Source organism: Physella acuta, unplaced genomic scaffold, assembly GCF_028476545.2.
Source record: "Physella acuta isolate Inbredline_101_S28 unplaced genomic scaffold, ASM2847654v3 ptg001563l, whole genome shotgun sequence".
NCBI lineage: Eukaryota > Metazoa > Mollusca > Gastropoda > Physidae > Physella > Physella acuta.
The window spans coordinates 304,528-317,228 of record NW_026733077.1 but is presented as its reverse complement, the minus strand read 5'-3'; the positions used below and the strand labels follow the sequence as shown (position 1 = coordinate 317,228).

Here is a 12,701-nt window from a genome sequence, read left to right as displayed (position 1 = left end):
AGACCATGTGGCGGGTGGGAGTGGTTGATTTATGCCTAGTGAAAAAGAGAGGTGACTGCAAGACGCGCTTACAGCTTGTTTTCTAGCGTCTCCAAGAAGAGAATTATACATAGAGATTTCTTAGATAAATATTAAATCAAAAGTAGTTTATTAAAACAATATCAGTGCAGTTCTCGTACTTTTAAACATGATACTTACCTTTAAAAAAATGGGTTTTACATGCCTTTCAGGATTTATAAAATAAAATATAGGCTACTCGATTTCTATTTCAATTAATAATATATTTCAAAAACAATATTGTAACCAATGATTAATTAAGGATACTATCTGCGATATCGTTGTGTTTAAACATCTTCAACACCCGGTTACTTTAGGACCCTAGATTCACTACAGGTATTAAATTTAGTTATATAGTGTCAAATGCAACCCTAATCAACTTGAAATATTATGAAATGTTATTTAATTTTTTTTTTAAAAGTTATACCATTTAAACATGTTTTAAAAACAAGGCAGAATGACCACATTTTTTTAAGTTAGGGAAATAGAAAGATCAAAAGAAGGAAAACATTACTCGAAGGCTATGAATGTCTCCATCGGTCCTTGAATGGTCCAAGTACAGTAGGCTGCAAAACTTTGTGGATAACTTGGGCTGGTTATCGTTCCTGTTGTGGCTGTCACTGTGCTATTACAATCTATAAAATAAATGTTGTTTAAACTGCATGTAATTAAGCAAGAGTGGATTCATATTGTTATAATAACTATCATAGTATTTAGTAGACCTATTTAGTTATTAGAAAATTCGATTCCTTTAAAGAAGAAAGAAATGTTAATACATTTTTAAAAATTGATTTTGAAAGCTAAAATAAAGATTTTCTGTTAAAATAGTTTAAAATAATTGTTAAAAATAAAATAAAATTTAATTTTAAATAAATTTAAAAGCATGTTAATAATAAGTTTTAAAATTAAATATAATATTTAAATATAATAACTGAGGAAACCTAAAATTAGACGGAAAATGCACTGAACATAACCTCCATTTGGGTGTTATAATTAAATGAACCACGGGTAGCGAACATATTGTGCACGGTCTCTTTTTTTGCCGGGTCGATTTAACGAGGCTCTTATACCGTGATTATTTGTCATGGTTAGTTTGGACGCCGCAGTCCATTGCTATAATATGTGTTTTTGGAAGGTCTACACAATTTTCGTTAAAGTAAACAAAGTGCCTCTTCAGACCTTTAGCGGACACAATACCTAGTCCATTTTGAGCCTTTGCAGAAGATGAAATAGAGATCGCTTGTTTAAGTATTCTGAGCATATGAGTGATGGTGCGGTCAATAATATAACCAGTCGGATTTACCGACGTTTTGTATGTAGGTACCCACCAAATTAATATCTACAAAAAATAGTAAAAACTAGCCTTGCACTGGCAAACGCAAATTAAAACATAACCAGAAACATAAACACAAATTTAAACGCAATTATTAAAACATACAAAAGTACAACCACAAAAGGCAACATAATTATCAACGCAAATATCTACGAAAACATAAAAGCAAATACTAACGCTAACACAAATATAAAGTAAAAATAAACGTAAATACAATAAGGACATTTAGTAATGACTTAAGCTGCGGCCTTCACGTGGCTTCGGATGAGTGCCACTAGTCGGACCAAGCTCATGACCCCCCTAGTGAGTGCGGAATGACTAGTGGTAGCCAATAGCAGCTAGAGGTTTTCGATCCGGCCGAGTGGAACTGCTGTATGCGCTGGGCTCGGGAAACGGTAGGTGGGGAAGGAAAGCCTGGTGAGAACGCCGCCCTCGATCAAGCTGGGTACCAGACGGTGGGACGACGTTCCCAGTCTTGCGTCTGGTGGGTGGGGAAGGAAAGCCCGGTGAGAGTCCACGGAAGTTGCGACCGATGTGTATGGAACTCGAGCGGAGTTTGCTGCACTGAGGCCTGGCTGGCTAATGGAAGTGAACCTTCTGAGGCGGTTTCCGTATAAGGAAGGAAGGAAGTAACGACTTCTAAATTATTATTGATGAACATAATTATTTGAACGAGCCGACCCGCGGCGTATCATACGCCGCTATTTAGCAGTTTTATTTTCTACCTTTCAGTAATTCATAATTTGTGAATTCGACAGTACCAAATATTTGCTTTAAAACACTATCAGTAGCTCGTTAAGTACGATAACCCACACTCATTTCCCCAACCCCTACCCCGCCCCGCACCCCCGGTTAAGGAAACTTCTCTTAGTTACCTCCCCTAAGTTTAAAATCGTTTCAAACTAAATTATCTGCCCATAATAGCCGTCACAAAACCAAGCTCTACGATTGTAAACATTTAGCGTGAACCACAGCTCACCAGATAATGTAGGGGTGATAGTGGTAGGGAGCGCGCTTGCTCTTGGTGTTTTCTATCGTCTCCAAGAAGAGAATTATATATATATAGATAGTAAACAATAATTTCAATGTAATAAATCTTTGTTTTGTCTACCACACTGTCTACTGCACCGCACTTTATCAATGCATGATAATTCTTAAACTCATTTTCAGCACACACAAAACACACACTGCATTTGTGCAGTTTTTATTTTGTTATTTTTTGTTGTTGAGCTTTTGAGTTTTTACCTAATCAAGTTAAATAACTTAGATAAGATTTTACTTTTTGTGAAGGACGCTCTTTGCATCTTACGTTAATTTAAAAACATAAGTTGCAATTTGAACATTTATTTTGGAATAGATAAGTTTTAAAACATTAATTCATGTTTAAATACAAAAATTGAAACCATAAGAATATTTCACAATGATGATTTAGTTGTGTTCTTATCATATGCTTGTTGAACACAAACATAATTCGCAGATAGCCCATTTTAACTATATAGAATACATAACATTAACTGATTACATTCAGAAATTTTTAACTCTATTAACACCAAAAGTACCCATTAGCCATTGTTGTAAATTTAATTGAAATATCAGAAAAAAAAATAGGATTCGGCGTGGTCGAGTCGGTAAAGCTCATGGTTGCTAAACCGAAAAGTCTCGAGTTCGAACCCTCGGGCAGATGAGGCTCGTTAGCTGGGGACAGCCACTCTTCTAGGAGAGACAACTCCAAAAATTAAACAACTGCTGCCTTGTAGTTTGTTCTTGGTTGGACAAAGGCTATGGAAGCAAATCCAAAAAGAAAAGCAGGCTGAAATCGGAGTCAATGGCCTCAATGGCGCATAACCAGTTGACACGTAACGCTTAATTGTGTTGGAGGCGTGGTCGAGTCGGCAAAAAGCTCTTGGTTGATAAATTCGAACAAAGTCTCGAGTTCAAACCCACTGGCAGATAAATCTCGATCCCCTTCAACACTAATAATTAAGAACGAAGAAGAAGAAGAAGAAGATCAGAAAAAAAAGCTTAAAACCAAAGAGTTATTGCTAACTTGTAATTATCGTTATTATGACATAAAAATTATGTTGAACGATTTAACAATAGCAATAAAATGTATAAATAATGACTTGAACTCACCGGGAACACAAGCAACAGCGCAAGTGCTGAACGTTGTCCCATCATCACATACACATTTTGAATCCTTGCATTTTCCCGTGACACACTGGCTGCTAATACTGCAAAATTGGTTGTAGCCAGTTAAACCAGGGGGTTGTGTGTTACAGAAGGCAGATTCATCTTCACCTGCGATCTAATGTAAAATAGTTTTAGCTAAAATTTCCTTTTTGTGATTCGGAAATATACATATAAACAATATAAAAGTTTGTATTTTTAGTGGCTAACATGATAGGAGAAAATTAAGCGATTAATTAAACTTATGAACGTCTTAAAATGTACCCCAACATTTAGTGGTATGGGGTAGGTTTTGTGATTTCGGCATATCAAAAGATAGAGTGGTCAACAGTAAACTCAGATGCTTTTTACTTCCCTAACGTAAGTCAGACACCCAAAGTGGTAGGTGGAAACATGGGCGTTATAGGGACTTGAGCCCGAACAATTTTGGGAGGGCTTCAAAGTGACCAGTTCGATTATAAGCATTACTGTTTGTTGAAAAATGATGACTATTTTCAACTTAATCGTTTGGGTATTTAGGTTCTTTACAACTGGCAAATTCTTTACATAGACCTGAGTGAATGACCTGGTCATATGAAAACACTATCGAGCAAACTTAACTTGCACGAAGTGGGCTAAAAACTGACCACGTGTGATAATAGCCTTATATGAGCTAAATAAGAGATGTACCATGTCAAATCACTATGATAACTACATAGACTGTAAAACGTTTTGCGGGGGGTCACAAAAATGGTGTTACATGTGAAAAACTTCTAAAGACAGTTATAACTGGCTAAATGCCATATTTATTCATATAGTCTTTGCAATGTAATTGAAAACTAATTTTAAAAATGTCCTTGATGATTTCTTGGTAGTAGAATGGTTTTATCATGAAATTAGACAAAGGAAAAAGTAGGACGTCTCTTGGTTTTAATGATTTAAATATTAAGTTTACGTTTGAAATGTTAGTATTAAATAAGCGACAATGCTTAATAAAGTATCGGTTTAATTATTATTCAAATTTGGTAAAAACTATGATTTAAGTAAATGATTTTCGATAACCTCTGAAAATTTAAACACCACCCTCCAAAACTTTCAAGTACCACCCCTTCCCCTCTGGGGAGAAAAAAGTCTGAAAGAAACAATGATCGCATTTGTAGATCATACAGACTAGAGGAAAAGAGTACTTCTATAAAATAGATCAATTTCCTACTTTTGGCAGATAAATCTTACAGTGTTTCTTTCAGACGACTTCTGTGAGTGGGCACTTGAATTTTTGCAGAGGCAAATACAATTCTCTGGGGCGGGGGAAGCCGGCACTGGTATAAGTATTTATTTCTATTTAAGTTATATTTGGTTGTTGTTGTTTTTTGTTTTTTTTTGGGGGGGGGGGGGGGGGGTATGCGATCTACCAGGGGGGGCTGGAGGGCTCCGCCTCTACCCGAAGAGACGCATGAAAAAAAACTGCACGCAAACCTTTTAAGATTATACGAAATTTGATTTTTAATTCAACGTTTACTCGAGAATCAATGACGTCATAGTTTTATGTGTACTTTCCGGGTTTTGAAAATTTCCTAGCATATGATCCATGTGACGTCGCGTTTCGTTTTTGGTGCATGTTTTTACTCTGTGTTTTCTCCACAGTAAAAGCGTTCCCAAATGATTGATAGATGCACAGACAGCGAAACTATTTATAACTATTTATAACAATTTATTGCCCGTTGAGTGAGAGATACAACGGGCGCTAGGTTGATAGTGATGTATTTTTCTCTAAATAAAAAACCAAAACCAAAACAAAAATCACCGCCTTTACCTCTACACCCACTTGTCGCATTTGTAGATCATACACACAAAAGGTAGAGCCTAGGCCTACTTCTATGATATAGACTTGTTTTCAACTTTTGGCCGATACATTTACTCAAGCAGGCAGTGTTCGTTTCAGGCAATTTTTTCCGGGGGTGGGGCACTTGAAATTTTACAGGGCAAATACATTTCTCGTGGTCGGGAGAGGCCAACACTGGTAAAAGTATATATTTTCTACAAACATTATTTGTGTTTAAAAGGGGGAGGTTGGCTTTGTCCCTACCCGAAGAATTGTAAGCAAGAAACTCCACGCAAACCACATTTAAGATTAGACAAAATTGGCCTTTTAATTCATTGTTTACTCGAGTATCAATGACGTCATATTACTGTATATATATATAAATATATATGTATATATATATAAATATATATATATATATATATATATATATATATATATATATATATATATATATATATATATATATATATATATATATATATATATATAACGTCTGAGAGAAACACTTTCTGCGTAAGTGAGGTTTATCTGTCGGCCAAAAGTAGTAAGCCTACTTAGGCTCTACCTTTAGTCTGTATGATCTCCAAATGCGACCGGTGTTTCTTTGAGATATTTTCATCCCCGGAGACTGTACTTGAAATTGTCGGAGCGGGGGTGGTTAAAATTTTCTGGGTAGGGGTCGGACACTGATAGAAGTATACACTTTCTACATATTATATCCTGTAGCGTAGCGAGGGGGGGGGGGGGGGGGGCGGGGGAGACATATGTCCCCGGGCACCGACCTTAGGGGGCGCAAAAATGGGTTAGAAAAATAAATTGAAAGGTTGACGGGGGTGCAAATTGAAATTTTGAGGGGGTTGCAAATCGAAATATCAAAGGAGGGGGGGGTTCAAATCGAAAAGTTTGTCCCCGGGCGCCGGGAAGGGTCGCTACTCCTCTGATTATATCCTCTGCAGGGGCGGAACTACAGTGCCGCCAGACCCCGCAATGCGGGGGGGGGGGGGGGCACGCCATTTAGGGGCCCAGAGCCGACCATAATACAAATTTTTATAGTTAAAAAAAATTAAATTTTTTCACTTTTGACTTGATGGTTGTTTTATAAAAAATTACCGTAGCTGCGGTTGGATTATCTTTATTCTATAGACACCACCCCACGCTCTTGTATATTCTTTTTCCCTTTGTTTTTAAACCATTGTGAAAGCCGAGTCTTTCTCCAACAATTAAACTTATCAAAGATAAGCAAATGTTCAAACCACTTCCATGACTAATTTCCCTTTTTTTTAAAAATAGTCAAATAGTGGTGATCATAAGCTCCTTTTAATAGATTTGTACTAAACAAATTAAAAAGCAATTAATTATATTAATTATTATATTTTTAATAAGTATATACTAAATAATGACAATGAATAAAAAAGGCAATGTATTAAATCAATATTTAAAAAATTAATAATATAAATACAAAAAAAAACATAAAAATAAACATAACACGAGACACAATTACTTATACAAAGCTTTCATGTTTTATATTATTTTGACAGATGTGATTTTTATTTGGGCTTCTATCAGTAATTAATTAAAACTGATTTTCACAAAACACAGTAATGCACTTACACCAGGGGTCGGCAACCTGCGGCTCGCGAGCCGCATGCGGCTCCTTTGATATCAAGCTCTCCAGTTCCTTGGACAAATACTAATAATCTTAATAAAAAAATAAAATATTTGAAATAAAAAAATGTTAGTGGCTCTTTAAAACCAGGGAAATATTGTAACTTTTGGCTCTTCCGCTTCAAAAGGTTGCCGACCCCTGACTTACACACATAACATGATGCTGAAATTTTTTAATTGATGTTTTTCAAATCCCGAACAGGCCAGCAATGAGTATCCCATGTTCGTATTTTGTGATTATATATATATATATATATATATATATATATATATATATATATATATATATATATATATATATATATATATATATATATATATATATATATATATATATATATATATATATATATATATTGGGGAGGGGGGCCTAAAAAAAATTTTTGCGGGGTGACCCTTTTTTTCTAGTTCCGCCACTGATCCTCTGTCGTCGTAGACTTTCTTTGTGCTCAGCCTACCCCTACCTCACCCTCCAACTCACCCGAAAAGTTACCTGAAAGAAACTCTAAACTGTATCAATTTGAGTTTAGGTTCAGGTTTATGGGTTTGACTACGACTATATTAAATATGGATGTGCAGTAAATTCTTGATAAAAATGGCAGTATTTTTTTCCGGTTAATATGGAAGTTAAGGTGGTGATTTTGGTTTTGGTTTAGATTTAGAGAAAAAGACAACACTATCAACCTAGCGCCCGTTGTATCTCTCCCTCAATAAGCCATGTGTCTTGTTATTATAAATGCCTTGTTTTAATAATATTTGAGAGAAGAAAATGCTTGTTAATTAGCTCAGTACAAAACTATTAAAGAGAGCACTTTGGGCTTCTCTATTAGACATTTCAAAGTTGTGAGATAAGTTATGTAAGTTGTTTGGAGGTTTGTCAATCTTTCACACTATAGCTCATATTGTTGTTTTCCTCCCTATGCAACAGCAGTGTTTTTTACTACCAAACAATCACTGCTGTTATAAATCTGGGTTTCTTTTACAAAGCAATTAGTCTATGAATGTGCAAAAATGTATTGTGTTGTTATTGGTCAGGTTTGTGGACTCCCTAAGTGGCCTGGGCCTCCTCGCATTGCGGGGGTCAGGCTTTAGAGTAGTTCCGCCCCTAAGTAAGACAACCGATGACTATATTTTAATATAAGGTTAAAGATAATAAATGTATGGTACTGGCAGCTTTCTGTTGCGAACTTATGTGTCCAGGGCTACAAAAGAGCACGATGACACTGATTGTAATTTACGCAAACAGTTGTACGTGTGTTAGAGTATACTTAAAACGTCGAATAAAAGAGTATGATACTCACCAACAAAGAACTCCAAAATAATGTTAAAAACAACGTCGTGATAAACTTGTCTTCCATTTTCAACACATCTGCATCGTGGTGAGCAAGCAAGACGACTGTGAGAACCCTTCAGTCGAAGCTTGATTGAAGTTGTCTAGCCGTTGACATCTGAAATGCGTGCGCAGCTGCAAGTAAGACAAGGAAGTAAAAAAAAATACAATGCCCTGTTTTGTTTTACTGTATGTAGCAGCTTTATAAATAGGTTTACTTTATTAAGATTACTCGCAAAATTTAGAAATACCGTAAATTCTCGTTTCTTTTAATAACGCATTAACCAAAATCTGTCACCATTTTATTTTTAGACTCTTAAATTTCTCCGAAAGATTTAATCGGTTGTATTGCTTCAATTGGGTTTGTTGAAACACATAGCGCATATATAAAAATTTTAATTGGTATCAAAATATTTTTAGAACTTTTGGTCAGAGGATCAGATGCACTCTACTTCATCAGCGCCATGGATGTCAAGAATTTATTTGTTTGCATGAACATAATAGAAACATTTTTTAAATATTTCGGTCAGAGGTTTAGATTCAGGACTTGATTTGTACTCTGAATAGTGTGTTCCATTTTTTTTATAATTTGGGGAGGGGGAGTGGGGGAGTGGGGGGGGGGGGGTTGGTTCAATGTGGACATTCACAAGTTGAATGTAACATCAAATACTTACATTAAAAAATTGCACATAAAACAGCAGCTAAATCGGCAGATCGCGCGTTAAATATAGTCTACTTATTTTTTTTCCAACACTTTCTAGGAATAGTAATAGATGTTAAAGAAAATATCTAAACCCTATAATGCATTATCAATTAATAATATAGCAAGGTACACATTACGTGTTAATGAATTGGAAATTTTGCAGAACGTTTTGAGAGTTCTACTAAATTCTATGGACATTGACATTGCTGGGGGGGGGGGGGGGGAGGGAGTTTTTCAATGGTTGAGGCATGATGTCGGGGAAGGGGGGGAGGGAGAGAGGGGAATGGTCTAAATTTCCAGATTATTGTGGACGTCATAAATAGATGACCGTTACCACACAATCTCTTCATACGCCAAAGTCGCAGGTATAGGTGAACTCTGCACTTTCACCAGTGGCCATCAGGTCTGACGAAGGTACTTTATGTTTAGTAATATGGTCTTTTTCATTCTAGACACGTGTGGTGATCTTTTACAGACAAGGAATATTGATACTATTACACTAGCATCAATCTGATCAAGGTCTACAGTGTTAAGATGTGAATTAGTGGCCATTGATATCATTCATAGAAATAATGAAATCACGTCAAAAGTAATGTACAAACATAATTTAAACTAATATAAAGGTACATTTAGTTCTTGAAGAACATTACGGATAGTAAATATAGCTGATCATACAATTGACTTAACTATCATTTATTATGTCGAGATTACAAAGCCGATAAACTCTACTTACATTGTTAGTCAAGTACAAGATGGTAACTTTAATTTTCAATTTTACAAAATAATTTGTTTATCGAAAATAACAACTATCTCTGGACATTGGCTTAATTTATTACAATATTTATTTAAAATGCTGAGTGTGTCTGTCTTACTTTGTACGTCATCGATAGAAATTTTGAACAATTTTAACCGGCCAATTTCTCTGAAACTTGTAATTTTAATCACAATTTATTCTATGAGTACTATCTAGCTCGCTATTATATGTAAAGATTTTGTGCTGAGTAAGTGTGCAATTGTTTTTAGTCATGTAGCTTTATTGGATTAAAACATTTAAGTTACTGAAAAACAAAAAAAAGCTTTAGTGTAATATCAAGCAGCGGGCCCGCCCTGAGCTGCTCGCGGGTGGCGGTAGCATGTTCCTAGTGTATGCTTCGAATTAGTGTGGATATTCATTCAGCGCACCCCATTTGTACTATTTTGATTGGGAAGCAAACTTTCGTAACAAAACCAATGATTCACTAATCGGAATAATAATAATGAGGCGATTTCATTCTAGTCCAAAACTTGTTTTCTAGGATTAAATAAATTATTAAACCAAGCGTCAAAAATAGCTATGATTAAGCGCCATTCGAGTGCTCTGAGAATTTCTTTTGTCCATTTCTGGGTGTTAGCATTAAAACAAAACAAAAAAATTGGCAATGATTGCTTAGGTTACGTACTTATGCAACCAGATTAATTAGCTAATGCGCTATGATATTAGCTAGTGGCTTTATTATACTATGGATGAAAATAATTTATACTACTTAGCATACTCTCCGTAACCATAAAGTAAAATATTGTTTTAATTAAATTAGATTCTAATTTAACCTATTCCACTGTTACCTAATATAATTAACAAAAAGTAATATCATTAAAGCTCAAAGCTAATAATGGATTAAAACTCAAAAAAGTCTTGTGTTTTATACGCCTAGATATTAAATCTAGAATCGATTTTCTCAAACTTAACAAACAGATGGCTTAAGTATTTATCGCTTGTTTTCGCGAATTTGATCATTTGTATGAAACAACGAACTATCAAATCATTAAAGCTATAGCTGATAGCTAATTATGCATTCTAAAGCATTAAACATTGCAAGTGACAAAAAGTGACACATTGGACAGCAATCTTTATTTACAATCGAAGCCTTGAACTCTGACCAAGTTCAAAGTTGATTTCGGCTTCATTCGTTTGGCTTCGTACACGCATATATAAGTAGATGCAATAATGCTTTTTAAAAAATTAAAGGACAAATCTTTAATTTAACATATTGCTGAATTTAAAATATGTATAAACTTTAACGCAAACCCTGCTAACAATTTATGAACAAGTAAATCAAACAAGCCTTTAACTAGTAACTAGATGAACATTGATAAAAACCGCTTAGTGTTGCTTTTAGACATTGCTAATTTTTCTAAAAAGTGGGAATCTTTTAAAAATTTCCAGGGAGTGTATCATTTAAATTTTCTGAAGTGGGTACGAAATCTTGTGAAAGTCGAAATGTTCTGGATAATATTATACTGTTTGTTTTTTGTATTTCGTTCACAAGGGTTGGGGGGGGGGGGGGTGATGAAGGAGAGTGACGGAAGTAGAAACTGGTTCTGTTTATTTTGTCGTTTGTTCTAGAGATTTAGACTTGCTTTGTATGGGATCTGACCACTTCCAACCCCCTCCTCATAAAAGATGGCTGAGATAAACCCTAGGGGAGAACGACTTTTGTTTTTGCTAATAAAACGTTATAGTTTCAATTAAACTTCCTTTTCTCGCTCTCCACTTATCTTAAAGTGTCCAGATAGATCCTTGTGTTAACAATGTAAGTATTCGACCAGGGTTTGTATGCTTAGGCCTCTGGAGATAAGAAGTCTAACAGAGTTGTCATTTGTTTGCCGTCTTTTACGATGAAATAAATTAGAAGAAATTAAATATGTCTCGGTGCCGAAATAAAAAAAAATTACCCCCTTCCCCAATTATGATGATGCGTAATGTAGGAATATTTTTTTTTAAATTAGACATTAATTTGTATATAATATTATTGTAACCATATATAATTGTTGCGACTATGGACCTTGCAATTAAATTACATTTCTCTCATTTTTTTTTAACAAGCGACGACTTTATATATTACTGCTTCTACATACGCATGTGTTTATCTATACTATAAGTGGCCTGGTAGTATATTAGTCCTTACTTCTGTCCGTCCTTGTTATAGCCACATTGTCTTCGTTTTTAAACCTGGAGCGTGTGGTCGTGCGTTGGGATGTCTCTCTCTCTCTCTCTCTCTCTCTCTCTGGGCGTGGACAGTGAAACATGATGTTCGGCGCCGTTTCATGTTGAAAAGGGGAATGTGAGAAGGGAAATCTGGACAGATATGTGTGAGAGTGTTGGCGCCATTTTATAAGGATACACACCTAAATAATTCCCCCCCCCAAACTTACAAGCTCACAACGGAAAGATGTATATCAGTCATCATATTGTATTTGGCTTCATTAAAAAGCCGGATTTCTTGTATATTTGGAGTATTTTTCCATAATCTCAGAAACACCCAAAGCCGGCAATGGGCTTTACAATATACACAAAATGATATCTTCGTGACCTACTTATTGTTTTTCTCAGTTCGCAGTTTTTTACGACCGATAAGTATACTACTTCTGAAATTATGAAACAATGCCCACATTATTTCCAGCAATTTTTCTTCTTGCAAAACTAAAACTTTAGCCACGCGGAAAGTGTGATGACTTTCATTGTAAAAAAGTTTATGGTAAATAATAAGCATGATTTGAAACTTTTGCATACTAAAAAGGGTACAATTTTTCAGACATTGTAGAATACTGACCAGTAGATCTTTCAAAAACATACATAAATGCA

At 35.2% G+C, this 12,701-nt stretch overlaps 1 protein-coding gene across 1 annotated transcript; it reads right to left on the bottom strand.

The window, feature by feature from the left end:
- Positions 1–567: 567 nt before the first annotated feature.
- Positions 568–8,452, bottom strand: LOC131928903 (blastula protease 10-like). Its single transcript, XM_059285072.1, has 3 exons — positions 8,348–8,452; positions 3,524–3,695; positions 568–692 (listed from the first exon to the last, which is right to left on the bottom strand). Exons 1-3 carry the CDS (start codon positions 8,402–8,404, stop codon positions 568–570), a joined length of 354 nt encoding a protein of 117 aa, XP_059141055.1. The 5' UTR covers positions 8,405–8,452.
- Positions 8,453–12,701: the final 4,249 nt, after the last annotated feature.

What these genes read in the sequence shown, in the direction of transcription:
- LOC131928903 (XM_059285072.1), bottom strand. Translation starts at nt 8,404, where the DNA reads ATGGAAGACAAGTTTATCACGACGTTGTTTTTAACATTATTTTGGAGT. An exon ending in TATTTTGGAGTTCTTTGTTG is followed by an intron (nt 3,696 to 8,347) that starts GTGAGTATCATA and finishes ATTTTACATTAG; the next exon opens with ATCGCAGGTGAAGATGAATC. An exon ending in CGCTGTTGCTTGTGTTCCCG is followed by an intron (nt 693 to 3,523) that starts GTGAGTTCAAGT and finishes TTTATTTTATAG; the next exon opens with ATTGTAATAGCACAGTGACA.